General features: G+C 47.8%; 3 protein-coding genes across 12 annotated transcripts in view; all 3 read right to left on the reverse strand.

Moving 5' to 3' along the window:
• LOC114843863 (receptor-type tyrosine-protein phosphatase S-like) overlaps positions 1 to 4,586 on the reverse strand; it is a 52,386-nt gene extending 47,800 nt beyond the window's left edge. For 6 of the 10 annotated variants that reach the window (XM_029130656.3, XM_029130653.3, XM_055503580.1 and 3 more), the window contains exon 1: positions 4,237 to 4,581. The gene's annotated coding sequence lies outside the window, so the exon portion shown is untranslated. Of the gene's footprint in view, positions 1 to 2,049; positions 2,200 to 4,236 lie in introns of all 10 variants that reach the window. The other 4 variants (XM_029130647.3, XM_029130646.3, XM_041068001.2 and 1 more) reach the window with 3 other exon arrangements.
• Positions 4,587 to 7,382: 2,796 nt separating this feature from the next.
• fem1a (fem-1 homolog a) lies at positions 7,383 to 10,854 on the reverse strand. Its single transcript, XM_029132533.3, has one exon. The coding sequence runs from the start codon at positions 10,660 to 10,662 to the stop codon at positions 8,809 to 8,811; it is 1,854 nt and encodes a 617-aa protein (XP_028988366.1). The 5' UTR covers positions 10,663 to 10,854; the 3' UTR covers positions 7,383 to 8,808.
• A 1,187-nt stretch (positions 10,855 to 12,041) lies between these two features.
• On the reverse strand, positions 12,042 to 15,004 carry LOC114845122 (C2 calcium-dependent domain-containing protein 4C-like). The gene is made up of 3 exons (XM_029132958.3): positions 14,680 to 15,004; positions 13,519 to 14,279; positions 12,042 to 13,208 (listed from the first exon to the last, which is right to left on the reverse strand). The coding sequence occupies exons 2-3, from the start codon at positions 14,248 to 14,250 to the stop codon at positions 12,657 to 12,659; spliced, it is 1,284 nt and encodes a 427-aa protein (XP_028988791.1). The 5' UTR covers positions 14,251 to 14,279; positions 14,680 to 15,004; the 3' UTR covers positions 12,042 to 12,656.
• Between the last annotated feature and the right edge of the window lie 11,823 nt (positions 15,005 to 26,827).

Here is a 26,827-nt window from a genome sequence, read left to right on the forward strand (position 1 = left end):
GCCATTACTCTCGCCTCTGTCAGGAGGAAACTTTATTCAACCTGGCAGCCTTCAGCGCCGCACAGACAAGAGGAATCATGTAACAAAGCCACGTCAGGCAGCATCCACCGCGGACACACACACACACATGCATGCACGCACACAGACATTATACACACACACACACACACACACACACACACACACACACACACACACACACACATATGCATGCATGCACACAGACATTATATACACACACACACACACACACATGCATGCACGCACACAGACATTATATACATACACACACACACACATGCATGCACGCACACAGACATTATACACACACACACACACACACATGCATGCACGCACACAGACATTATATACACACACACACACACACACAGACACACACACACACACACACACACATGCATGCATGCACACAGACATTATATACACACACACACACACACACACACACACACACACACACACACACACACACACACACACACACACACACACACACACACACACACACATTGACCCCGGGGGGAGTCCAATCTTCTGGCTTTTAGGTTCTCGATCTGTGATTTGTGATGATGGAACGGAGCGGCGAGTTTTTTAGACATGGCTCCTCTTCCGTCCTGCATTTAGTCGTGCAGAGCTGCTCCACTGATACGATAAAGATGTTCTCTCTCTCTAACTGGCATGCAGCGGTCTGCCAGCTTTTCTTTTCTTAGCTCCTAGAAAGGAAAACACAGAGCTGCTGTACGTGTCAGAAAATGTAGAAACGCTGGTCTGACGCGTTTCCCCGGCAAAACGACCGAATGCTTTGAGCTGACATAGTGGTGGTCTGGTCATGAATGAAACATGTCCTGGTGATATAATTCAATTAGATGGAACAGAGGTGAAACCGGACCAACTCTGCAATCCCATAACCTTGCTCCGTCTCATGAATACAGCAAAGTTAGGCCGGTAAAAGTCTTCCTCCTTGATGTTGTGTAAGATCTCAAAGCCGTTCTGGCTTCCATCCAGTCTAAATGTATTCATCTAACCCTCCAAATGCACCCAGGACCACTTTTTTTTTCACTCTGAGAGATGAAAACACTCTTGAGGCCTTGTCAGGCGCTGGAAGCAAGGTGCATAGAATATTCAGATGTTGGAGCGTTCGTCGGCGGCTAACTGTGCACTTCAAAGCGCGCGGCGCCCACTCCTTCTCCAACTTCTGATCAGGCACTTTGTCTTCTGCTTTGTCAGCCATCTTGTCGCCCCCCCCCCCCCCCCCCCCCCCCCCCCAAACCTCCTAATGACTGCTGTCAGTCACAAACGAGGCTGTCACACCGAGTCGATGCCCTTCCTCCTGTCACGATAATCCGCGTATCAACACATTCGGTGTAAATGTCACCAATGAAAAAGCTCAGGAGACACACCCCCCCTCTCCCCCTCTCTCCCCCCCATGCGGAAACTTCACCTCGACCCCACTCCCAGGGAAAGAGAAGGATGAGTTGTGCATTGGAGCAGAGCAGAGGGTTGACCAGAGGACAGAGAGGCAGCAACAGCACCGAGGGGGGAATGATGCCTTGCTTTGCATAAGGGAGGAGAAGAGGAGGAGGAGGAGGGTGGGGAGAAGAGGAAGACAAAGATGTCTTCAGATGTGGCAGTTGTGATGAAAAGAGCAGCAAACGACTGAAGACAAGAAAGGAAGGGACGAGAGGTAGTGAGGGAGTGTGCATTATTCATCCCTGCTGACACATCAGAATCTCTGATTCATCTGGAGAAGGGCATCAGTCAAGTCACAACCTATCCCTTAGCCTTCACTCACGCTGATACACAATGAACGCAGGCACACGCTATTTCCGAGGACCTCCTGGTCCTCACATTGCCAGTCGTCACGTCTGTGCACATGCAAATGGGGCCAAATACAACCTGTAGCCATTTTATCTGTTATTTACACAGTCATGCTGCATGCAACAACAACAACAGCACCCACAACAATGGTTTGCCCATCCATTTTCTGAAAAATGTGTATATTTTACACAGTCACATATTCATTCTGACCGTTTGGTGCAGTGTTGCACTGCTGACCCCCCCAGGTTGCGGGTTCAATCCCCTCAGAGAAAGGTTGCGTCAAGAAGGGCGTCCGGCGTAAAGACTTGTCAAATCGATCATGCGAATCATTCACTGTGGCGACCCTCGATGGGATGAAGCCTAAAGGGGTTTATTTAATCAGTATCACAATATCATTAAATACATTTTAATTAGAAGACTATTTATTATAAGCTTTTTACTGGTTAAACTGGTTGTTTTGCAGATTTTAAGTTAAACAGTTAGGAAACATCCCGATGCTCATTGCTGCTAATACTGAGTGGACACAGACCAGGATAAGTGGCTTTATTCTGCATCCTCCATGCATTCGTTTCTGCAGACAACAGCTCGCTGTTTGGAAGCCTTTGAAAAGGTCACTTAATATCAGCGGCGAGACAACAACCGAGCTGCTGTCTGCTTGTAATACAGGTGGCCGTGCTCCCAGCATCAAAGTTGCATCGCCTTGATATTGTCGCTTTTGGCTGACTGGTGCAGCACAGCCAATGCAGTTCACTGACTAAATCCATGCGTGAGGATGAAAAACACCACCGAGAGGGAGGGGAAGCGGAGAGCGAAGCGGTTTGGGTAAATCTGCAGCGAGGATGTGGGAATAAGACTTCAACGAGGCCTTTGACGGGGGGGGGGGGGGGGGGGGGGGGGGGGGGGGGAGTGAAGCTGCTCCCCCTGGGAGCGCACGTCACCACGCACGTTCGAGCCGGGGACGACTCTCACAGAGGTGTCTGCTTGAAACGAGCAGGAAGCCGCCGAGGCTGATGCTTGAACCCTGTGAAATGCTATTTGAGGGAGCACACAGCAGCACTGCCTTCACAAAGCAGCGCTCCTTGTGTGCTCATTTAAATACCTGTGGGGGCCGAGCATGTTTGCACATAGAGGAGAGTATTTGATGTGTTTCCCAGAGAGTTGAATTATTCTGCCTCCATATGATGAGTTTGTCCTGTTAATAATATAAATATCCAGGGCCCTGCTCTATATCTCATAGAGGTGAACTGCCTGGTGAATTCTTCCATTAGGCAGTGGAGCGGAGCCGAGGAGAAATTCCAGGGACCCACTAAAAAGAGGAATCCATGTGTAAAAATGACTGATTAAAATAATTAGGGATGTGGAAATGGTGTGGAACAATAACCAGCAAATGCATGGTTCCCCCGGGGAACAGTCCCCATCTGTGAGCTCCAAGACCTCCCTCGGATTCACCGCGACAGTGCGATTTTCCAGCCTGCACAGGCCACGCAGCAGAAAAAAAAAAACAAACAAAACAAAACAAAGCGGAAAGCACAGATCCCAAACTAGCGGTAGCCCTCGGAAAATGTGTCAGGATGAATGGACGTATCATTAAGTGGTCCTCAGCCTGCGTACGCGCGAGTGGCCGCGTTAACGGCGAACGCCGCGCACGCGAGCAGACGCACGGGAGGTCTGCGCTCCACGGAACCAGGCCCGCGTGAAGATGGGTTGGTTTTAAATAATGCTTGATGTTGGCAGCAGCTGAAGCAAATCTATTATTTAGGAAACAGTAGATGCACCTACGCCTCCGTTCTACCTGGTTCCGTTGGCAGAACCAGTAGATTTATATTGTGTCTTTATTAGCCTCATCAGCAGCGTTAACAAAGGCATCACCTCATCACTGCACATGTAAACAGGACCGAGCTCTATCTGACAGACCTATAGAAAATGAATATGCTCCAATATTTAAAATATATATTCTCCTGTGACGGGTAATTAGAGCGAATCTCGCATGAAACGGCCCTCCTTTTGTTTTCTGCCTGTTTTAAAGCGCCACCAAGGGGGAAAACGCCACTTTAGATGAGAGTGGATGAGGAACAAAGGCTTTGCCAGTCTGCCCAGGGTCCCCCGTGCTGCCCAGCCAACAATGAGGAGGTGCTGGGAGGGGGGACGCGCACTGGGCGCCGTTGCCAACGAGCCTGCTCGGCGTCTCATCCAAACGTTTGACCCAAAGTCTCAAGCGAGAGAGAGGGGGGGGGGGGGGGTAGGGGGTGAAACGCCAAGCAGACTCCCGGCCCTCGGCGACATCTCACCCCGGCTGGGATCTACTCTTACCTCATTAGTTCCTTAAAGCCCACTCGACAAGTGATAACGGCGCGTGTGGGTGCGGCGCGGGGACGCGCGGCGGCGGACGGCGCTTACCTTGACGCGTGCTGCTCCGTCTCCCTCGCCGGCTCCTAGATTCATGTGGGTGGATGTGCAGCTGGAGGCTTCCTCGGAAACGGTGAGGAGAAATGTAATCCAGCGGCAGCGGAGCTCCCCTCAGAGACAGGTCTGCCTTCGCGGAGGGCGCATGCACGCATCGCCGGCGTTTCCCCACAGTCCTGGCCGTCGACGCGACCTCTCGGGAGCGCAGCGGGTCGCGGCTGCTCTTCAGCCCTTTTGTCGGGAGAGCATTGCCGGTCGGGGCACCGTCAGATGCTGCTGGTTGATGTCATTGATACTCCCTGCCTTCTTCTACTGTGCCCTCCTCCTTCCCTCCCTCTCCTCTACTGCCCCGTTCTCTCCTCCCCCTCCCAGCTGTATCTCTGTATCTCTCTCTCTCTCTCTCTCTCTCTCTCTCTCTCTCTCAAGCGCACACACCGGAGCTCTCCTCCTCCTCCTCCTCCCCCCGTCCGACACATGACGTGATGCGGGCAAAATCTCCAATAGCAACCGTATCCCCCATCACCTCTGTTACCCTCATTACCACCCCCCCCCCCCCCCCCACGTCCTCCAGCTCGGGATGGATCGCTGACTGGTGCAGAAGAGGTGGCTGCTGAGGCAGGTTGGTCTTGTGTGTTGGTGGCAGATTTTTTTTCAGCCGTGCTCCCCAGGGGCTAAAATGAAGATAAGCACCTTGAAACCCCGTAGATTCTCATAATATATTGTCTAATTATAGCTGGTGGCAGGAGCACTGAGTCAGAACACCATGTAAGGTCCCACGGAGCAGAACCACCTTTAAATTATAGCTGCTCGTGGAATATAGCGGGGCAAACACAACGGTGACGGTGGCTCTGAGGGAAAGGTAACCATGTTCTCAGTGTGTGGGCAGCACGGTTGCATGGTTGCACCACACAAGGAGACAGTTTCCCCTGGTGCACACTAAGGAAAACATCACATGTGATGTGACAAAAATATCCGCCCGGACCAAACACACCAACGGGACACACACCAATTATAATCCATGTTGTTATGCAGCTCGCTGTGAAGAGGCACGAACGGGTTTGCTGCATATTACGGAGCTGCTGAAGTTTAAAATGACTTTGACTTGGTTTGGTTCTTGTGTGTTCACTGTTTCACACAGATGGGATATTAGGGAAGTGCTGCTGATGAGGCGTTTCTGTTTATCATGGACTGGTGCATTTCTACCAGGCTGCCATGTGCAGTTAACCTGACACACCAACTACAGATGACCAGCGGACGCCATCTTTTACATGCAAGAAAGTTTTGATGCACTGTTTGGAAAATGATAAAAATTATTATTATTAATATGTAAAAATAACATAATAAATTCAGACTAACTTAAAACTATAAACAATATTTACATGCATGTTCATCATTTCCAACATTACTGAAACATTATAATGTCTCTTAAATATTAGCAATGCACTGACTGAATTATTTTGTAAATGGAGTTTTGTCACACGATACCATAAACACATCACAAGGAAATGTCTAGAGGCAATGTTACAATATTAACAGAAACTGGTTATGTTCCACTTCAACAGGAATACAGAAGAATAAAAAACAAAAGGCAAACACAGTCATTCCTGTGACTCTACTCCCAAAAGATGCAACATAGACTAAAACAGGCCTGGGTTGTTTTTAAGATTTTGTGTTATTTAGGTCACACAACTTGACAAAAGCAACTGCCACGAGGGCAAAGTGTGAGGTGTTGGAGTTTTGAGGTTGGCACGGCGCCTCCGGACTGCGAGGAGGACGCTTTGCACCAACACCTCACGCCATGTGCTGGAAACAGCAGCCGTGCTCATCCCATAGATTAAAAATGTAAATGGATCCAATCCAAATGTTAATGGGACGGTGCTCTCACATCCTTCTAAACGGACAAAGGCAAAGGCTCTGATTGAGTTTCTTTGTTGCTACTGACATCTAGTGGGAAGTTGTTATTATGTGATGTTGCTGTGTTTGAGACAAAGACATGGTGAATCCAGCAGGAGATGCTGCATTGTGTGGGAGGCCTGCTTTATTAACTCCAAGACACTGTAAATAACCCTGAAATTACTATAAATACATTTACAGGTGAAAGGACACATATACAGACACTGTAACTGCTTTGGTCTCTTGACATATTAGGAGGCTGCTTTGAAAATAAATATTTAATGTGAACATATCATGATTACGACACCCACGGGTGACCTCCTGCGAGCAGGCAGTGCAACCTGCACAAGTAAAGCCCTGCAGGCTCGAGTTTATTCCGAAGGCAGATTCATGCAGCGGACAGTAAATGCACATGGATCCAGAGCAGATACGGTAGATATTAGTCAGAGCCGCGTTGTCACTCAATCCCCCGTTCCCCATCTGGCATTTCTCGGCTGCCCCTGCCAACACAACACCTGTCACATTAGGCGAGGCACCCAGCAGAAACAATGGCAGGGAATTAATATTTTAAATAAAAACTCTCTCATTCCGTCTGCGTGATGCAGCCTCCGTTGTCAGCCTGCCGTCCCTGGCGCTCGCCGCGTGACCCGCCTCACTGTATAGTATTACAGTACTCCCATTTTCAGAGTTGGAGGCAAAAGATCCCTAAAATTAGCAGGGTAGGAGCCCTGTCTCCACCGCTGCCCCGCAGCAGTGACGTTAATTGCACTCTATTTATATTTGAAGAGTGCAGCAGTCAGAAAGATCAAGTTTCTGTTATGTTTTATTTCAGTTTCTTCACGTTTATATGAGCAGAGTGGTAGAAAGCCCATGTTTGGTATAAAGAGCTTAACTGGACACAGATTATGTTTTAATATTGTACTAATGTAACACTTACAGAGTGTCTTCCTAAATAAGATCGCTTTATGGACTTGGCTGCTCTAATGGGGTGGTGGGGTTTTTAAATTCTGCTACTACATCACTTTCCACCCGTCTAAATATGGGTAATGATGCTCTTAATGCAAATGCGGTAGATGTCAGCAGCGGCACTTTAGCTACACAACTAGTGACAAATCAGGGTATATAAAAGATGCTTAAGCTTTTCTCCCTCGAATCAAGATGAATTGAACAGTTGAAAATGTACACAAACAGAAGAAGACACAACAAAACTGAGGTTCTTCACACACAGACACACACACAAATACGGATGCTGTTGCGATACTGAATTTTATTCAAGTATCCTCAACACACGTTTGTTCTTGAGTTATCATTAGTTAAACTAACCAGCTGAGAAAGAGAAAGGCAGCAACAGTTCATAGCCTGAATGTAAGTTCTCTGTGTAAAGCTTCTTCGGTGTGCATTCAGTTTGGTGGTCAGACGAGAGGTCCATGATAACACAAGATGAACAAATCACTTTAAAAAATAAGACTGCGATGCATCGGTGGCCGCTGAGCCGTCAGGTCCACCGCTGTGAACTGCATCTGAGGTTAAAGGGCAACATCATTAACTTGTGACTTTTCCAGTCGATACAAACATTACGGCGTCCTGGACTAAACATTGACCAGAATCATTCCAGATGTTGACATTACTTCAATACAATGTAGTGCAGGCAGGTTTTAGCCCCAGCTACTGTAGTTGTTCATTTGGACACAGTAGGCAGAGTTTGGAGGCAAGTGTTCCTGATACCAAACCAGCGTCAAAGAAGCTGCTCCTGCCTTTTCTTGACCTTTGTGAGTAGCACCAAGGTTTAAAAATACAAATTTCAACAGTTAGAAACATCTGTGCAGACGACTGGGGACTGTTAGTTAAACAGTGATATCTCTCCTCACTGAATCAATAGGATGCCACTCATTCCTAATCTTTCAAGTCTTGTAAATGAAAGCTGTAAAACTGTCACAGCCCGGTTGGTTGTTCCCTCACTTCGGGTTATCGCTCCTTATAATTAGAACGCTAGATTAGCTTCTGCTCATTTTCCCATTGCTTTACATTTCCTAACAGGGCATAACCTAATGGCTGACATTTGGCACAGTACATTCAACACCTTCCCATTATAAGCAGCACAGCAGATGGTACACATGAACAAGTACAACCAGGCGGTAACTGTCGGCAAGCAGGTTTGGTTGAGCTGGTTTAAACGCAGCCTTTCAGAGTGAGCGTGCAAAACGACACGCGGGTTATGGTGTTCACCCTTAAACTGTTATGTGGGTAGTTTGATCAGATGCTTCTAGAGGCAACACTAAAACCTATCTCGCATACAGCCCAGTGACCAAACACACACAAGCACCATTATACAGGAACACTCTTTTTTTTAAGTGGGGGGGGAAAGGGAAAAATGTATTAGAACTTATATTAAAGTTTAAGTTTCACTGTGCTGCAAAAACCATCACATCACTTTATACGTCACGGTATAAAGTGACAACTGACCACATCACAGCCAGAGAGTTATGCCTGCTGGCAGGATGCTTATTGCTATGGTTTGGTCTAACACATGGTTGGTGAGGCCAGGAGTGAAGCTAAACTCAAAAGGAGACAAAAATGAAGAGAATGATGTGGAGGACTATGGGATCAAAAAAAAAATTAAATTAAACAAGTACTGATGGGACGGGGGTCCTCGTCAGGGGACAGTGGTGGAAGTCAGTGCAGCTCGATGAAAGCCTCCATCTCCTCGGAGATTAGTCCCCTGTAGGGCAGTCTGTGCTTCTCGATGGCACGTGCCGCCAGGCACTGAAGGGTGACGTAGTTCAGCGGGTAGATGGCCGGATGCCCGCTGCTCTGCTCATCCAGCAACTCGTACGCCGTCTTCCTCTGTGCGTTCGTGGCGTCGAAGTGAGCCCCGGCCTTCATCAGTATCGCCATGATCTCGGGACAGTTGTTGTTGGCGGCGACGTGCAGCGGCGTGTTGTTCTCACAGTCACGGGCGTCGATGTCCGCGCCGCACTCTAGCAGCAGCGCCGCCACCACCTGGGAGGGGAAGCGGCCGACCGGGTAGCGGCCCACCGACGTGGTTTCCTTGTCCACGGCCATGTGGAGCGGGGTGAAGCCGCTCCGGCCTCTGGGGTTGAGCTTCAACAGCCGGTACACGGTGTGCTTCTTCTGGTGCTCCTGCTCGGGGCCGCACTCCAGCTTCTCCAGCAGGAAGATGAGGTGGAGGATGATGGAGAGGGCTTTGGTGAACTGAGGGGCTTCTGGCGGGTTGTCACTCTGGGCCACAGCCCTCTCTACCTCCCTCACACTCTTCCCCAGCACGGTCATCAGGTCGTGGAAGGTGATGTGCGTCGATAGGGTGCCTTTGGCCCGGTCTTGGAGAACGAACGAGAAGAGCTCGGCGAAGGACAGGAAACTGGAGGCCGTCATGGGGCTGAGAGGGTCCAGGTTACTCTGCTGCATGTCTAAAGCGTATTTCCACAGGCTGATGCAGCGCTCAAAGTTGCCCGAGTCGGCATACACGGCGCCCCTGTAGCGGATGTAGTAAGACGTGTCTGGGTGGGACGGTCCGAGGATGCGCTCTCGAACCAACAGCGCCTGCATCCTCATTTCATCGGGGTCTGTGATCAGAGCCTCCAGCTCCTCCGCAGTGCCCACCTCCTGTGCACAGCCGTAGGCCGGGATGGGGGGGCCGGGGGGAGGCTTTGCCAGGGACCCAGCTTTATCCCCCGGCTGCCTCAGCTCCATGGCCCTTCTCCAGTACCTCATGGCCCCCAAAAGATCCCGCTTCTTGTCCACAAACGTGGCCCCGAGCAGTTCCAGCGCGTCTACCCGCTCCTCTCTGGAGGTGCGAGGCTGAAGGGCCAGATACTCCACAATGTTGGTGTGGCCCGTCACGCTGGCGGCGAGCAGCGGGGTCATGCCGTAGCCGTCCCGCTCCATGCGAGCGTTGCACTTGAGCAGCATCTTCATGATGTCCAGGCTGCCGGACTCGGCGCAGTCGTGCAGGGCCGTGTTCCCCTTCACGCTCTTGCGGTTGACGTCCGCGCCGCGGTCCAGCAGGAACTTGGCGATCTCCCGGTGGCCCTTGTAGCAGGAGATCATGAGGCAGGTGTGGCCGTGGCGGTTGGCGACCTCCATGTCGGCCCTGTGCTCCACCAGGTAGCGGACGATCTCCAGGTGGCCGTCGAAGCAGGCGGCGCGCAGCGGCGTCGAGTTCGTGAGTGTCGCGTTGTTGACGGAGGCGCCGTGTCTCAGCAGCGTCTTCACTACAGCCAAGTGACCGGCTGCCGAAGCCGCCCACAGCGGCGGAGCGCCCTCGATGGTCTCGCCGTCAAAGTTCACCGAGCCCCCGAGTTCGACATTAGCTTTACAGTGCTCAAGGAGGTAGACCACGACCTCCAGGTGTCCGTACCGGGAGGCTATGAGCAGCGGCGTGCCTCCCTGGGTCTTCTCCTCGGCTAAAGCCTCCAGCTCCTCGGGACTTTTGTTGCTCAGCAACTTCTGGATAAGTTTCAGCTTACCATCTCTGGCCGCGTTGAAAACCGCCGTCGTTATGTCCATTTTACTGGCTCTGTGCTGCCGCGCTGGACACCAGCCCCATAACCACTTGTTTCTTCGAAAACGGTCGGGTTTTGTTTCAAACAGCGAGCGGCGTGAGTCTCGGTTCGGAGTCGGGTTCTCTCGCACAGCTTTCTGCCATTTTGAGGGTGCTGTCAAGATGGCGTTTGTGTTGTTTGACAGCTCTATGATTACGCTGCAAGTTAGGCATTCTGGGTAACGTAGTTTTGAGCGGACTCCAAGTTACCAGAGTGGGACGCGTTCGACATTATAAACAACTCGAAGTCCCGAGATGCATTTGTGTTAAATGCCCAGCCAGCTGACCGGTTCGATTGTTATGGTTCCTTGGACCCTATTTCACAGACTCTTTTATAATTAGACACGTAAAGGTCCAAACAATGCAAGCAATACGATAACATTGTGAAGTTGTGTGAATAATGATAGATGGCATACGTAGACATACTACAATGTATATTATATTTTTTTAAATATTTTTTTAAATTATCTGCTATAATGCCATTTAAAAATTGGTTTTATACACCTTAAAAATGTAAAAATACATTCCCCAGAAAGAAATTATTTTCTAATTGCATTAATGGCAAAAACTGAAATCATCATTGAATTAAATGAACAAACAAACAACTGTCCTTATTAAATTTAATCATCAGTTACGGACATTCCAAACAGTACAAGTCTGTGAGAACCACGCACACAGTCAGACAGACAGACAGACACAGAACTACTGTGTCTAAGGATGCAGGTTAGCAGTCGTTTAGAATTATGTTTCGAACTATATGAGTCCGAACCATGCTTGGTTTTAGTCAACTGTCATTGTGATGTTTCACCAGCAGAGGAGGTATAAGATCCACATTTAAAAATTGCTCTTTATTATTCGGGTTTACCTTATGAAAAATTATATTAGTTTAGGCAGTAAATTGTACTTTATTTAGCGTTTTCTTACTTTTGCACCACTGCTAATACCACAACTACTATTTCCATTCATCCCAACCCCAAAAACTGGATACATAAATAATGATACCACCTCAATGATGTAGAGCACAAACTGTGTTTGTGTCAGTAGAGAGTGAATGAGTCAAGATACAATTCTACCTCCTGCAACCACTAATAAGTATTTGTCTCTGGGGGACAGTCTTACTAGAAAATGGGTTTTGAAAATTAAACAGGGAGTTTGAATGCACACAGAGACAATATTGTTTGCATAGAGCCAGGGTTGAAAGCCTCACAAATGACACCCAGTCTGGGCCTGTCTCAGGCTCTGACTTGCTGGCTGGGTGAGCAAAAGAGGTTTTGTAATCATACTTTTGATCCTGAGCAATTATTAAAGCCAAACTGATAGAACGCTACAAGTGGTAAAACACTACTGTGAGTTCAGTGTTTTTATTTAAGTTCAAAGGCATATCACATAATACCAGACCAGTCATATTAGCATTACATCCAGGTACAATTCAAATTTAATTCTCAAATCTAAATTTCAAGTACACAAAAACATTATTCCCACAGGAACGTGCAAAACCTCACATAAAATATTACTACATTCTTACAAAAATACAGCTCTAGCTTTAACTTTTACATTGCATCACGGTTGATTCCATATTAAACTACATCACAATGTTCATCAGCAAAGGCAACACCTTTAGTAACTCAATACTTAGAGTGAAATACATGAACAAGGACCACAGCTTCACTGCTGACATTGCGTGTTCACTGATAAACATGTATATTATGGTGAACTGCATTTGTTTCTATCTCTTATTAGTTAGTGATGTGACGTGGGGCTTTTATTTTTAAAGAGGCCTTGGTTTCCTGTTCATTGATGCCCATAACACAGTGTGCAGGATATGACTTCCCTGTTATCAGCATGCGTTCACCTGTCTAGTGTTTTTCACATTTGTTAAGTGGGACAGAATTGTCACCGGAGAAGAATGGCTCCTCAACGTGTTGCTGCTTGTGTTCACCCAAGTCTTGACAGGGGCTCCCTAGAGGCCCGCGAGCAGCTCGCTGAGCAGCACCTCCCTTTCTCCTAGGAGCACATCTCTTTTCAGACTGGTTCCTTTGTTCACTACCTTTATCTTCATGGCCAGACTCTTCACTTGTGCCTGGGGCAGAGCGTCAAAAAAGAAGTCCTCGTTGAATACAGGGTTCCTGCTATTCTTGATGATGGTGCTCCTCTGTTTCTGCTGCTTGCCGGGGTTGAGGTACAGTGCAACGCAGCAGTTGATGCTTTTAAGGTCCGTCTGCCTGTCGTAGAGGGCCTCGGCCGCGAGCACGCGCACCCTCAGCCGAGCCGCCTCCGGGTCGTAGTGGGTGCTGAGTCTCAGCGTCCCCCCCTTGTGGAGGTTGACGGTGTGCTCGCGCTGCAGGCGATCGGACGCTGCGCCCCTCGGGGCGCCACTCTTGCATCCACGGAAGGCCGGGGAGGGGGGGCAGCGCGTGCGGCGCCGCTGCATGTTGGGGCTGTTGTCTGCCGAGCTGCATTCATCAGTGGAGAGGGAACTGTGGCGCGCCAGGGAGCGTTTGGCACGAGACACCTGCCGAGAGAGAGAGAGAGAGAGAGAGAGAGAGAGAGAGAGAGAGAGAGAGAGAGAGAGAGAGAGAGAGAGAGAGAAAGAGAAAGAGAAAGAAAGAGAGAGGGGAAGAGAGAGAGAGATAAATAGACAGAAAGAAAGACAAAGCGAGAGAGCGAGAGAGAGAGAGGGAGAGAGAGAGAGAGAGAGAGAGAGAGAGAGAGAGAGAGAGAACACAGAACGATTGTAAATGAAACACGAGCAACACTTTGCACGAGTATCACTTTCACCGATGATTTTCCAACAGCTGCTACACAATATAACTAGTCTTCACCTTGGCTTGCGTCTCCTGGGCGATGGAGCGTATGAGAGAGGCGGAGCGGGACAGGAGAGGGGAGTTAAACGGGGAAGACTCCGCCGAGGAGCAGGTGTCACTCTCTCCGCCACTGAAGTACCGGTACGGGTTGGGGTCCGCCGGGGCCAGGAGCGTGCCCCCCTGGGCGCGCCTCTGTGCGTTCGGGGAGGTGAGAGGGCTGCTGGGGTCGCTGTGGAACAGGCTCTCCTTGCGGCGGGTGTGAGGAGACTCCATCAGGGTGGAGAAGCCGTAGGAGGTTTGCGCTTTGGGCACGTAGGGCAGCGACATCGCGGTCTGCGACTGAGGGTCCGCGTTAGTGTTGACTTCACCGGCCTTGGCCCCAGAGCCAGCCCCCGGCTCGTCAGCGCTCTCTATTTGGATGATGTGCCGGTTGGCTGACTTCTGCAGATTGCGCGTGTCCCCTCCCAGGCGAGAGAAGAGGCGGGGGCTGCAGGGGTTCTTGCTGCTCCGCGCTTTGGGGCTCTGGCTGCAGATGGCATGGTCGGAGGAGGAGGGGCGCAGGGAGGAGGAGCGCGGGGCTTCGGGGGTGAGGGACTCGTCTGGCGGACAGCAGATAAGTTTGGGGGGGATGAAGAAATCAGGGATCTTCTCTGGAGTGAGGACGTTGGCGTAAACAGAGACGGGAATGGCCTCAGTGGTTTGTGGGGACTGGGATTGCGTCCCACTACGGAGCTTCTCCAGCAGCCACATGCCCACTCGGATGCCTCAGCTCACAGTTTCTGTGTGAACAGAAATGTGCGGCATGAAGAGGAGGCATTAATTGCAACAAAAACAAACAAGATGCAGAACTGAAGCATTTGTACGGAGGTTATATATGTTAATAATGACAAAAGTTATACACCTTTCACTGGCATCAAACCTGAGGCACTGGAAGTACTGATGGTTTTTTAAACGGGAAATCATCGCGCAAACACTGTATGAAATATTTATTTATTTATGCACGAACACAATTAATTCCTGTCAATTGTCAAGTAAAAAAAACTTTTCCCGTCATTTTAAATGCAGATTACTCGCTTTCATTTCGTAACCAATGCGCAAAGTATAAATAACTTTCCCTCTGCAAATAAAGCTGCGCATACAACCAATCCGATGCACGTCTGACATATTAAATATTCCTACCTGCTGGCTGTGTAACTATTTTTCCTCTTCAAAACAATCGCCGGCGTGCGCTCGCGTGAAACCTCTCCAATAACTCCGTGCGTAAAAGGTGTTAATCCGTCAAACGGCGATCCAAAAAGCGCTGGCAGCAGCGAAAGGCTGCCGGATCGCACACTCTCGTTTTATACGACGGGGTCTCTGACTTCTGAGCCAATGAGAAGGTTGTGAAACCTTCCCATGGTCTATACCATAAAACAATTCCCCGCGCGCACACGGGGGGCAACCTCATTTAAAGGCTGCTGTTTCATCACCCACGAGGTGTTGGCAAATTATGCATGCTTCATATCTCACGCCTTATCAATTTTTAAAGAGAACCACACTTCCATTTACGGTTCACGTGAGATCTCATTTATTTAGCTTTGTTGACGAAAGCGTTTCTGTAACAAACAAAAACACCTTAATTGGACTTCCTCGTGACGAACTGATTAAAATGTGGAGGGGCAATATTCACATCCACCCTCTGGATCTCTTCACCAATAACAAAGAAAAAGAAGCAGCAGGAGAAACTCTAAGCTCACCTCAGAGTCTGTTTTAATATGTTTCAGTTTTACTCTCCTAAAACACGGAGCTGCTCTCAAATCTCTGCACTTGCTGCGAGTTGTTTTTGTAAAGTTTCCAGTGTTTGCTTGTCGTACAGTAAATCTCCTCATGGACACGGCGCTGACTTTGATCCACTGCCAGGACATGTCCCTGGCTGAGCCCTCAGCTGTTGTTGTACTGTACCACAAAATCCTTCTGTCTGGAGTTCAGGACCCGAACTCTGGAACATTTCCCCCTGTTGGTCTGTGGGCATCATCAGATGAGGCGTTTACGATCCCTCTAAAACTTTGAATACGTAACAATCATTATCATCGTTTATTAAAGGTAAATTCGACTTTTCCAAGATTGTTTCAGCAAAATAGAACAAATGGGGAGAGCATTTACACAGTAAAGTTGGGGGTTTTAGCACTGGTGGTTCAAAAGCAAGCAGCACTTTTACACTATAGCAAATTTCACTTAGTATTTTGACATTCAGATTCAATATGGAAATGATTTATTTACAATTAAACCATGCTGGACCAGTCAGTCATAGGGTTTTCCCCTAGTGTATGTAAATGTAATGAAAAGAATAAAACCTGTTTGTGACACTAATAAATCTGTTCATAAAAGCAGGTAGAAGCTACACTGTAGTATTTTAGAAACCATCTGTCATGTTTGTATGTGCGTAATAAAACAAGTTGCACCTCTTCTCTGAGCTGAGGGCCGACGGTTGCTGTTTATTTATAACACTAGCTGATCGTAACGTGCCAAGCCTGCATGGCCGCGCTAATCACAAAATTACATAACGAGATAACGGGGGAAGCCTAAAAGGTTTTATAACACACACAACGATGTCAGTCATGAGCCTGAGCCCTGCCTGAAGATGCCGAGGGACCTCAAATCTGAGGAAGGTGCTGTAACTGTGAACTGACGAAGGTCTTCTTTTACCCTCTGGACCTGTTTCTGTTTGAAAAAGCCTTAAAGCCACTGTGTCTTTTGCCAGGTGGTAAACGCAGAGGTGGATCTGTCATGATATGAGCAGCCATGTCGTAGGAGTCTTTTGGACCAGTTTATGTTTAACAATAGGCCACACTTATGCTGAATACTGAAAAATGTTGTTTGTATTTGTGTTTTCTGAACTTCAATACTAAATTCTCAGATATGTGTTTGAGTAAAATGTCAGATTTATACGACACTGTTATCTGTTATCACATCTGCACACACGAGGTGATTAAAACGCAATTTTATTTTTACAGCCGGTTGCTACAAAGACCCGTGGGAGGGTCACTTTTCGTTTGATTGTGAACTCTGGCATTTCCACGTTCATTTCTATCTCGCAGTTAAAGTAAAGTCTGAGCTGTGCAGTAAAAAATATGAGTACAACAATACCTCACGTGAACCTGTTTGAACATCACGTGATGTTTTCTGTTCCCCTTTAATAATTTCTCTGCTGTTTTCAACCCCTGTTCACTCACTACAGTCTGGTCTGTTGGTTAAAGACCACGTCTGATGCACATGGGCGTTAAATATGCACCAACATATGGCGGCTCATAGTTCACGAAAGCTATCTGCCATTTATGCACAGAGCTGATGACGATGCTGTGACTGTAAGAGAACAGGGGCATTTTTGTTGCAAAAGACATATCTCATAATCTGGCAGTTATGATCAACATGAATTATGGGTCAAATATATTAGTGGAAAAAAGCATGTGAGCATTGTCTCAGTTTCCTCAGCCACCCTGTAGAGGCTAAGTGGGTTAAATGCAGGTGAGTGGACCAGAGACAATTACTCAAGACTCTGAACACTAATTGCTGCCCATGGTGTCATTATTATTATTAATAATAATAATAATAATTTGCGTGACAAACTAAACAAATGCAAAATCAGGACCACGTAAGACTTTGTACTAATGTTCGACATCATCTGGACAATAACAGATCATATTCACTCCATGTGCAGGATTTTTATACTGAAGCTAAAACCTGCAGCAGCATTGGTGCTGAATGAAGCCTGTGGGACTGAAGGCTCATTGAGGTGTATATAAGTGTTTGTTGAAGTGTCAAAAGCTTAACTGGACGACTGCCTGACATTTGAAATCGCATCCAAACATCGACAGAGCCTTTGTAGCGTGAACAATTAAGCAGCTGCTCTTTGTTAGGCTGCTGCTGTTTGTTTAATTGTTAAGTGCCACCACGGTCCGGGTCTAATGAGATGATGTAAATGTTATCTTTTCATCTTATAGTGTAAATCCACAGCCTCTATTAAATAAACCTGCGTATGCACACAAACTCGCAGTGTGACTCAATGTGACTCCGTTTTAATTGGACCACGGCTGCTGTGATTCTGCTAATAATGAAGCCTCCACATGTGTCGAACTCTCGCTGAAACTTCCCAGTCTGCAGCAGAACAACCGGCGTCTACACGTGCAGCCAGCTGATCCGAATGAATCCAGTCTGCTGCCAAACGTCCTCACTGACACCCTGGCGACACACAGATCCGTCCTGTTCTGTTCTGTTCGGACTGCTCATTCATTCACTGATTAGCTTCTGACCAGGACCAAATACATGTCTCCTTCCTGCAGACCCAGTCCTTGCTACACGCTGGCTCGCTGGCATTGTCATTAGCATCTGCCTGAGCGGCACCGGCTGGCACGGCAGCCTGAGCCGAGCCGAGCCGCTGGCACAGCTGCAGACGCATCTGTAACGTGGCGGTGATGGTTTCCGTGCAACAGCGGCTGCTGTCGCCCCCCAGACCTTTTACCTGAAAGGTTCCTAATTGAATAGATTGATTCAGAAAGGTCAACGCATTGACAATGATTAACACTCTTTGAAGTCAATGTATCCTTCTAGTGTTCTAGTGTTCTTGTTCACTTCTGGTCACTGAAGTCAGAAGGTGAGAAGAATGAAGAATAATCTAGTTTATGATTATGACTTAATTGTCATGTCTTAACATTTTTATTCCAGTGACAATTTGTGTCCATGTTGTTTCTTTTACGTCTTCATAGAAACACTAAGTGCGGTGGAACAATACTGCTATGACCTCTGACCTCTGCATCTAAAAAAAAACCCTCCTGTTGCTGTATTATTATCTTAAAGTGACACTGGATGTTTTCAAATTTCAAATAGAAAGACTGTTCATCCTGGACTCGTCATCCTCTGACTTTACCCGCGGAAATATGACAAATAAGCCAGTTCCGAGAAGTCCCCGTCGGACCTGTTGCGTCAAGCGGCGGCGGTGATGCTACCTGAGAATAAAGGCAGGCTGAAAACAGGATATAGGGCCCACTGCTGCGGGTGGAGAAGTCCAGCCAGGCGTTTCACAGCAGCGTCACCTTCATTATGGCGCATTCACCCGCTGTTTGTCGGCAGTCATTAGCCTTTATAGACAAAAATTGATCCCGCATCACGGACAAAATAGCAGCTCCGCGAGTTCATTTGAGCTCATTTTTTGCGCCGTCTGTGCCGGAAATATAATGATAGGGAAGGAACCTATTGATTTTGGTTGTCATTACTGTGAGAGACAGCACAGAACAATACAGAAAACTGTACATAACGATCTTTACGTCACTATGACCCTGTAGTGTTTTTATTTCCAGACGTCAACTGATTGACACGCTAAAGTTTAAATATATACGTGTACAGTGGGCACAGAATACAGTGTTGGACTGATGGCGTCGGTTGGCACCGACCTCCTTCTGCCGCCTGCCACGCTGATATTCTCCTTGCAGCTTGGAGACGACCGACCCATCTGGTTAAGGGCAGCCGAGCAGCCAAGTAAACAAACAAAAAGCGCACGCGGCTCAAAACAGAGCAGATTCCTTGTGGCTCCAAACTGGTCGTCGGGAGTTCTGGTGATTAATTGGTTTGAGCGTTAGCCCGCGTTCCGACCGGCAGACCAGAAGAGCAAGCGAACTCGAGGAGAAGAAAGTAGACAGATGGAGAGGGGGTGAAGATGGTACAAGACAGTGTGTACAAAGTGAAGAGTGGACCTGCACCATCTGGAAAACAGTTGGGCGAAAAGGCATGTAAGGGAAGAGGAGCAGCGATAAACGTAAAAGAGAGAAGGCAGGAGTAAGTCATTTCATTTTATGCGTCTCCTAAGCGCATCGAGCAGATGTTCTGGGCTCTCTATGCAGCAATGAAGACAAAGCATCTCTGTTTAAAACCATTTAAAGCCTCTGAAGGCGCCGCCTCCAGCAGCAGCTCAGTCTTTATTCCTCTGATTTCTATCGTCAGCTCATAAAGTGTTGAAACACAAAACGACCATTAGCGCTAATTCCCCGAACCTTTTAGAGTTATTTAAGGCTTTCCGTAAAAAAGCGAATGGAACAATACCTGTACCCTGAATAGCTGTGGACCAGCGTGTGCCGCATGTTGGAACATAGGACAATCTTCTGACAAGATTAAGAAGGAAGTGAGGTCAGCTACTTTGACCTTTAACCTTTGAGGACTAAAATCTAGTAGATGCTTTAGTCTGAGGAGAATGCAGCTGATGGTGACGTCCCAGGGAATATGCTGCAGATTAATGATAACCTATGAGCTTGGGACATATAGCTTCCTCTATCCACATCCTGCACCAGCCGTGCTGTGCTGAGTAAACAGTCGTAATGAATGCAGGCACATTCTGCACAACTGAGGAGCATTAAGTTTCCTTCTACTAATTCAGCCACAGGACAGTTGTCACGCCCGCAAACAGAGCAACAGTCTCTCCGGTGTCGCTTCGCAGAAGTGGCTGCTCCACAAGATTTCCCACACCTGTTGTCGTCCGTTTGTAAGGCACAGTGTGTTCTGTGTAGCATAAATGAAATGACTCATATCAAGTACTGTACGACTGTTACGCTGTTTGAATCACATCCATGTGTCATAGGTGGCTCCCTCCTTCCATCCATCCATCCATCCTTCCATCCATCCTTCCATCCATCCATCCTTCCATCCATCCTTCCATCCGTCTGTCCATCCATCCTTCCTTCCATCCATCCTTCCATCCTTCCATCCATCCATCCATCCTTCCATCCATCCTTCCATCCATCCTTCCATCCGTCTGTCCATCCATCCTTCCTTCCATCCATCCTTCCATCCATCCTTCCATCCATCCTTCCATCCGTCTGCACGTCTGTCCATCCATCCTTCCTTCCATCCATCCTTCCATCCTTCTATCCATCCATTTTGACTTTGTGAGTTGGTGTGGGAATAACCATCTGACCCTTACACCGGGAAAACCAAGAGTTAGTGCTTGACTTCAGGAGGTCCCCTCCACCTCACACACTGGTGAACATCCAGGGCACTGAGACTGTGGACACATAAATACCTGGATGTTCACCTTCACAATAAACACTAGACACTCTGTAGACACTCTGTACTAGGCCAGAGTGGCCTCCTCCTGCTGAGGGGACTGAGGTCCTTTGGTGTGTGCAGACAGCAGCTCAGGACTTTCTATGATACTGTGGTGGCCTCAGTAGTCCTTCAAATTCAAGATTCAAGATTCAAAAACTTTTTAATCCCAGAGGGAAATTATTTTGCAAGAAGGACGGGAGATTAAACATAAGAATGCTAACACATCAAGTCACATCAAGTCTAATTACTATTGTCTATTTACATCTAGTTACTAGCTAAAGTTTTATTATACATGTACAGATCAACCCTTACAGACAGAGGGGGAGTTGTACAAGCTGATGGCAACGGTAGGAAGGATCTCCGGTGTCGTTCTGTGGAGCACCTAATACTTATCATCCTCTGGCTGAAGGTGCTCCTCTGTCCAACCAGCACTGTGTAGGGGGTGGAGGTGTTGTCTAGGATGGAGAGGAGTTGGACCAGCATCCTCCTCCCCCTACTTGCTGAGAGGAGGATATCAGTATTAGGTTCTGTATGGAGCTGTGTACTGGGCAGGGGGCAGTACTCAACCAGCTGGATCAGAAAGCTGTCTTTGTCATTCATCATGGAGAACCCCTACCCCCTGCACCACTGTAGAGGCTCTGAGCAGCTCCTTCAGCACCACACAGCGCAGGAAGGAGCGCTACCGCAGGTCATTCCTCCCCACAGCCATCAAACTGTACCGCACTGTGTGGACCGCACAGTGTATTTCAGTTGTTGCTGTTGTTGTTGTTCACTGGTTATACTATCGTTGGCGTGCAATATAAAAATATTACTTGATTTTTTACAAAAAAAATACAAAAAAATCTTATCTTACCTTTTCTTATCCATCCATCCATCCATCCATCCATCCATCCATCCATCCATCCATCCATCCATCCATCCATCCATCCATCCAACACCAAGAGCCAAATCCATCCAAAAAGCATTTTCTGACCAATTTATTGCGTACTGAGTTTACACAGCTCTTCATTCCTGTCAAATTAGTCAGATTTCAGATCTAAGATCTAACGCAACATTGTTTGTTTGTTCTGACAGATCTTCCCCACTCTGCAACTTACAGTATGTTGTAATGTACTTTTAAATGTCAACAATTTTATTTTAATCGACAACTTGACAGACAACATGAAATACTTCCAACACTTGGATCTTCTCCCTCTTGCTCTGTGTGTGTGTGTGTGTGTGTGTGTGTGTGTGTGTGTGTGTGTGTGTGTGTGTGTGTGTGTGTGTGTGTGTGTGTGTGTGTGTGTGTGTGCATGTGCGTGTGTGTGTGTGTTGCTGCGACTGTTCTTCTCCATCCCTTGTGACAACTTAGCGCTCTGACAAGTGTGTGACAGTCAAATCTGTCAACAGCGGCAGCGTGATGGGTCCTTACACAATATGCTCCCAGTGAACACTGTCTCTCAAACACACAGAGAGAAAAGAAGGGACGACCAAATGGTACGCTGTATATTTTTGACAGGGAGATAAACAAAGCAGCCTGGGTTCATCGCCAATACAAATAAATCGATGAATGAATCATGAAAGCCTCCGACTAGCTGAGGGACAAGGGCGGCGTGACTGGGTGCACAATCCATGGACGCCAATGCAATACTGAGCAATCCCACTTTCTGGAGTCATTTCATTTCTTGTCAGTCAAAAAGAGAAAAGGGAAAATCGGTCTTATCTGAGCTGCAATACATTAAAAAAAGGAAAGATCTAAGTCACATTTTGGAGAAGAGACAAACACAAACAGAGCTGTAGTAAGTGAGACTCCTCCTGAATCAGACTGGATGTCATCTGCATACTGTGGTTTATAGATGATAATTCTTTCATCTCTTGCTGCAGCAGAAGCTTAAAAAAAAGCATCCCGCATCGCTCTGTTGCTCACTTCCTCCACAAAAGCCCAGGGGCAGAATAAGGCGTTGGCTGGAGTGAAGTATTCCGCTAATAGAAAGAATTAAATGAAAGGAAAACCCTCCAGGCTCCTTTGTACGCCGTCTCTGGACCCAGTACGTCTTGAACAATGCTTCCCCTGCCGCATGCGGGTGACTCACGGCCCTGTTTCGCCATATAAATGTGAATGATTGCTGGTATTTACTGCTCAGCTCCGAAGCAGCGGAGAGATGTGGTGAACTGCTCTCCGGGGCACTTCAGGTCCATAATGGGTGGAGAACAGACTGAAGTTTGGATAAGTTGGCATCGTAATACCACTTTCCGCTTTAATTTCCAGTAACTCATATTTTTATGTAACATTTTCATTTAGGAATATTACAGTGAACTAATGATAATACAATCATTGCGATATTGGAAAGAAATTCTTTGGAACATTTCCTACTCTGAAGCAAAATCCACATTGACTTCTTATCTTGTTCTGAGTTCTGGTCTGTTTGATGAGGAGTTGGGATGAAGGTTGTGCGACTTTAAGGTACATGTGTTACTAAATCACAATGTTGCCGCTGAATCTAAACCAGCTTTGTGCCTCCCTGTGAACGTTTCGCGGACCTAACCTCACATTTATGGCGGTTTCCGTGATGACTAAGATGCGGCGCTACTACTGAGGTGCTATTTAAAGACACGCTCCTACTGTATGAGCGGAACAAAAGGAACAAAGCTCCTATACGGTTGTTCGCCTTCTGTTAATTACCTCGTCTGCTAGAAATCCTCAGTCCACCTTCAGATAAATCAGCTGAAGATGATTCCTGTCACTTATTATGCAGTTACAGTCAAATGAGGAGGCTGAGCGTTTGTGGGGATTCGGTTTTAATCAGCTCTTATATTTTTTATTGCACAGATAACAGAGAGTTCTGACAGAGCTCGTCGTGTGATGTAACTGTGAGAAACTGTGACACCTGTCGCAGCAGAAAAAAAAAACCACACACTGTGACTTTGAACAGTCAAGAAACATTAAACGCTTCAGAGAACAATGTCGAGATGAATCCATCCATATGACAAACCGTCTGGCTGTTGTTGTTAGATAAATTATTATATTCCCGGCTCGCTTGCTTCTTACAGTATATGAGCCGACTCACTCACATTCCATTTGTTCTTAGTCGTAATGAATCATCAGCGGCTCCACCTCGAGCCCACGCGTTCGGTGGATGCGCCCCTGTTACCCCGTTAACCGGCTTCCGTGCCGAGGTTCCCCGTCCTTCCGCCTCCACGTCACATTCCCGGTCCCACCCAAAGGTGTGGAGCCCGCAGCCTGTCGGGGTGTCGGACGTGAGGGAGGACCTATACAGTGGCGACACAATAGCGGGCCGCACTTACCGCAGCCACGCAGCCTGCGTTTATTTCTGTCGCTCGCACTCCCACAAACTCCAGTTGGAGACTTCTCAGCCTCCACCGCAGGTGCCAGCAAACTTCTCAAAGCCATTGTTGTGTTTTCAAAACTCTTACTACTTACGCACCACGTGCTTTTCTCCAGATTTGTAATAAGAAAGAATACAAATTAGCTCCTATTAAGCGTGTTTCCATTTTAAATGCCCGGGAAATCAAGGTGCGGTTCAAAGGGCCTGTGTTATCTTAGCGTTGGGAGCGAATAAAGGACGGGCTTAATGTGCGGCATCCACCTACATACAGCGGCTGCCTCGGCGCTAATCACCGGCAGATCTGATCAGACACAAGCTGGAATGAGCGCGGCGCACATGCTGCTTTTCACACATGCCATCCAATGAAGTGAAATGCACGGTTATTTAGCCTCCGGAACGAGATCGGGAGATACTTTCCTCCTCTGTTGCTAAAGCAACAAGGAAATGTCATGTCCGTGTGCGGCTCAGTGAAGTGAGGCTGGGGGGGTGGATCACTTCTCCCACCCCCCCCGTATCCCCCTGCGCATCCACCTGTCAACGAGCTCCGTCCGTCCACGCCGCTCTTTTCTATAATGTCAATACTGGACAGCTGCAGAAAGAGTTGGGAGGACTTAGGTTCTGATTTATTACAGAGAGCCTACGTGTTGATATTCGATAATTGTGCTGCAATTATCCTATCAATCACGTCTTATTTATAGCGCGCGCGCGAGCACGTGCGTCTTCGCTTGGTTATGCTCGTGAGCCGCGGGAGGAGCGTGATTGCTCGCGTCTCCTGGCGGTGTGTGGTACAACAGCTTCTGCCGTCGCACGCGCTTCGGTCCAACCTGAGCCGGTGACAAAGACGCATCTGTCTCATTAAGTTACGCGGCGCGAAGGCGCGTCGAGCGCAAGAAGCCCGCAGGAATCCTGGGATTTGTGTTGTTATTTTGCAGGAAAGGTTGCTGTTGCGGTTTACTGCATTTATTACGAGGCTGGAAACTGGAGCAAGGCGATTTCAATGCACGGCCATGTTTTTATTAAACAGCTTCACTGTGGTGACATTACGTCTCTTCTAGCTTCCTCCTCTCTTCATTTTCCTCTATGTCTCCACTGAAGGAACCTTGAGGCCATTAAACCACACAGTGGTAAAAGTCATGGGTTCGAAAGGGCCTTAAGGGGGTTCCTGATATTTGCCAAGTTAATGCCTGCAGGAAAACCTAGAAAGGTCTTATAGGTGTGCAAAGAGGACGAGCTCACTGAGATCGCTTTCCCACTGTGTCAGAATCTATTCATCGAAGTCTGACCAGAGATCAGTGCAGGCAGGCGAGCGATGGAAACAATGAGTTCGAGCATTAGAGACATAAACATAACAGGAAATCGCACTGTTAAATTACATTATGAGGCGATTCTCTGCTTGAGTTGCACTCGCGTTGAGTGGACGGTCTCCCACCAATTAGCTGACGATAATCAAGTCGTTCGCCCGAGGGACGGACAGGAAACGCAGCGGGGTGTGGACTGAGACGAGAGAAGGCAGGAAGGGAGGTGAAAAGCAACACGGGTCAGTAATAAGGGAAGCAAATGGAAAAGATAATAAATGTACGAGAAGGATGGAGGCGCAGAGGCAGCAGGTGAAGCTAATACACTCATCTCTCCTTTGAAAGGAGCAAAGGTTCGACGGCCGGCGGCGCATCTCACACATTAATAGTCTAAAATGACTTGAATCCCAACTAGTGTGTTTCCAGCAGAGGCACTTTGGACGCTGTTTATCTGACATGACTCACGTCCTCTGTCTCCCTTTCAAGCGCCGACGCCGCGTCGCCTCGGGCCGCGGAACCTTTGTTGAGCGGCCATATTTATCTGCTCATTGACTTTCAGGAGTCCGTGCATCTTGAAGTCAATTTCCTCCAATAAGCTGCAGCCGCCTGGCTGGTGTCACTTCGTCAATGCGTGGAACAAAGCCTGCGGACGGATCTGTCCGTCAGCTTGGACTCCTGCCTGTCTGTCAGCCAGGTACCGGCATCGTTTCTGTAGCTGATAACCATCACCCGTAATTATAGATACATTTCTATTTTCACCATCACATGATGAGAATCGCCCACTCGGGAAGCGGTGACATGCGTCCATCTTAACTGCTTCTCCTGTTAACAGGTGTTATACACGCTGGCAGTCAGACAGAACCATCCGCTTTATCGTTGGTACAATTTCGGGCCACCAATTAAGAGACTGCGTGTCTAAGGGTGCATTTCTGTGGACGCTGGAGGTGGAGGAAACCATAGTTGGAGCATCTTGGTGGGTTTTCTCTCCCACTCTGTCCTTTTAAATACATTACTGCATCCCAGAGGTTTCTCCGCTGAAGCTCAAACTGGGCAATAAGTGGCCTCCGAATCATTTATTTTGCGTTGTTAGATTTTTTTTAATGTCCCTCCGCCTCATTGCCTCCCAGCGGGGGCCGCGTTCCATGGTTAATGAGCCGCGCCTTCCTCCTCGCAGATGTGACGCTTCCAGTTACAGCTGACGTCTTCGCTTCTTGTTTTGTCAGACTGTAGAAGCCTTTGTCTGGTACAGAGCTTCCTCGCTGTGTTTCTGCCAGTGTCGTTGCTGGGCGTCTTCTGATCCCTCGTCTTTTCTCTGGCAGCGCAGGTCCTGAATTGACATGAAGCGAACTTTTAAGCTTGTGTGTGTTTTTGCGCTTCAACTTCTCTAAATTAATTGGTCGAATAACTGAACATCCTTTGCAGTGTCATAATTTTCTTTGAGACTGTTCATTATGTTTTGTTTAAGGCATTTGTGTTTTGAATTATGAGAAGTAAATTGCTGAAAAACTTAAAATCAACAACATCAATTCACTAATAGACAATCTGTATATTTCTGACTACACTGATTACTGAATGAACGGTTCAGGAGACAACATGTTTGGAAACTTTTGGACGGCAGGGTCGTCACTTAACTGA

Source organism: Betta splendens, chromosome 17 (genome assembly GCF_900634795.4).
Source record: "Betta splendens chromosome 17, fBetSpl5.4, whole genome shotgun sequence".
NCBI classification, from domain to species: Eukaryota; Metazoa; Chordata; class Actinopteri; order Anabantiformes; family Osphronemidae; genus Betta; species Betta splendens.

Excerpts from the sequence above, each read along its gene's own strand:
- LOC114845122 (XM_029132958.3), bottom strand. The coding sequence starts at position 14,250 with ATGTGGCTGCTGGAGAAGCTCCGTAGTGGGACGCAATCCCAGTCCCCA. Across the intron at positions 13,209-13,518 it reads CCCAGGAGACGCAAGCCAAG|GTGTCTCGTGCCAAACGCTC; the intron begins GTGAAGACTAGT and ends CTCTCTCGGCAG.
- fem1a (XM_029132533.3), bottom strand. The coding sequence starts at position 10,662 with ATGGACATAACGACGGCGGTTTTCAACGCGGCCAGAGATGGTAAGCTG.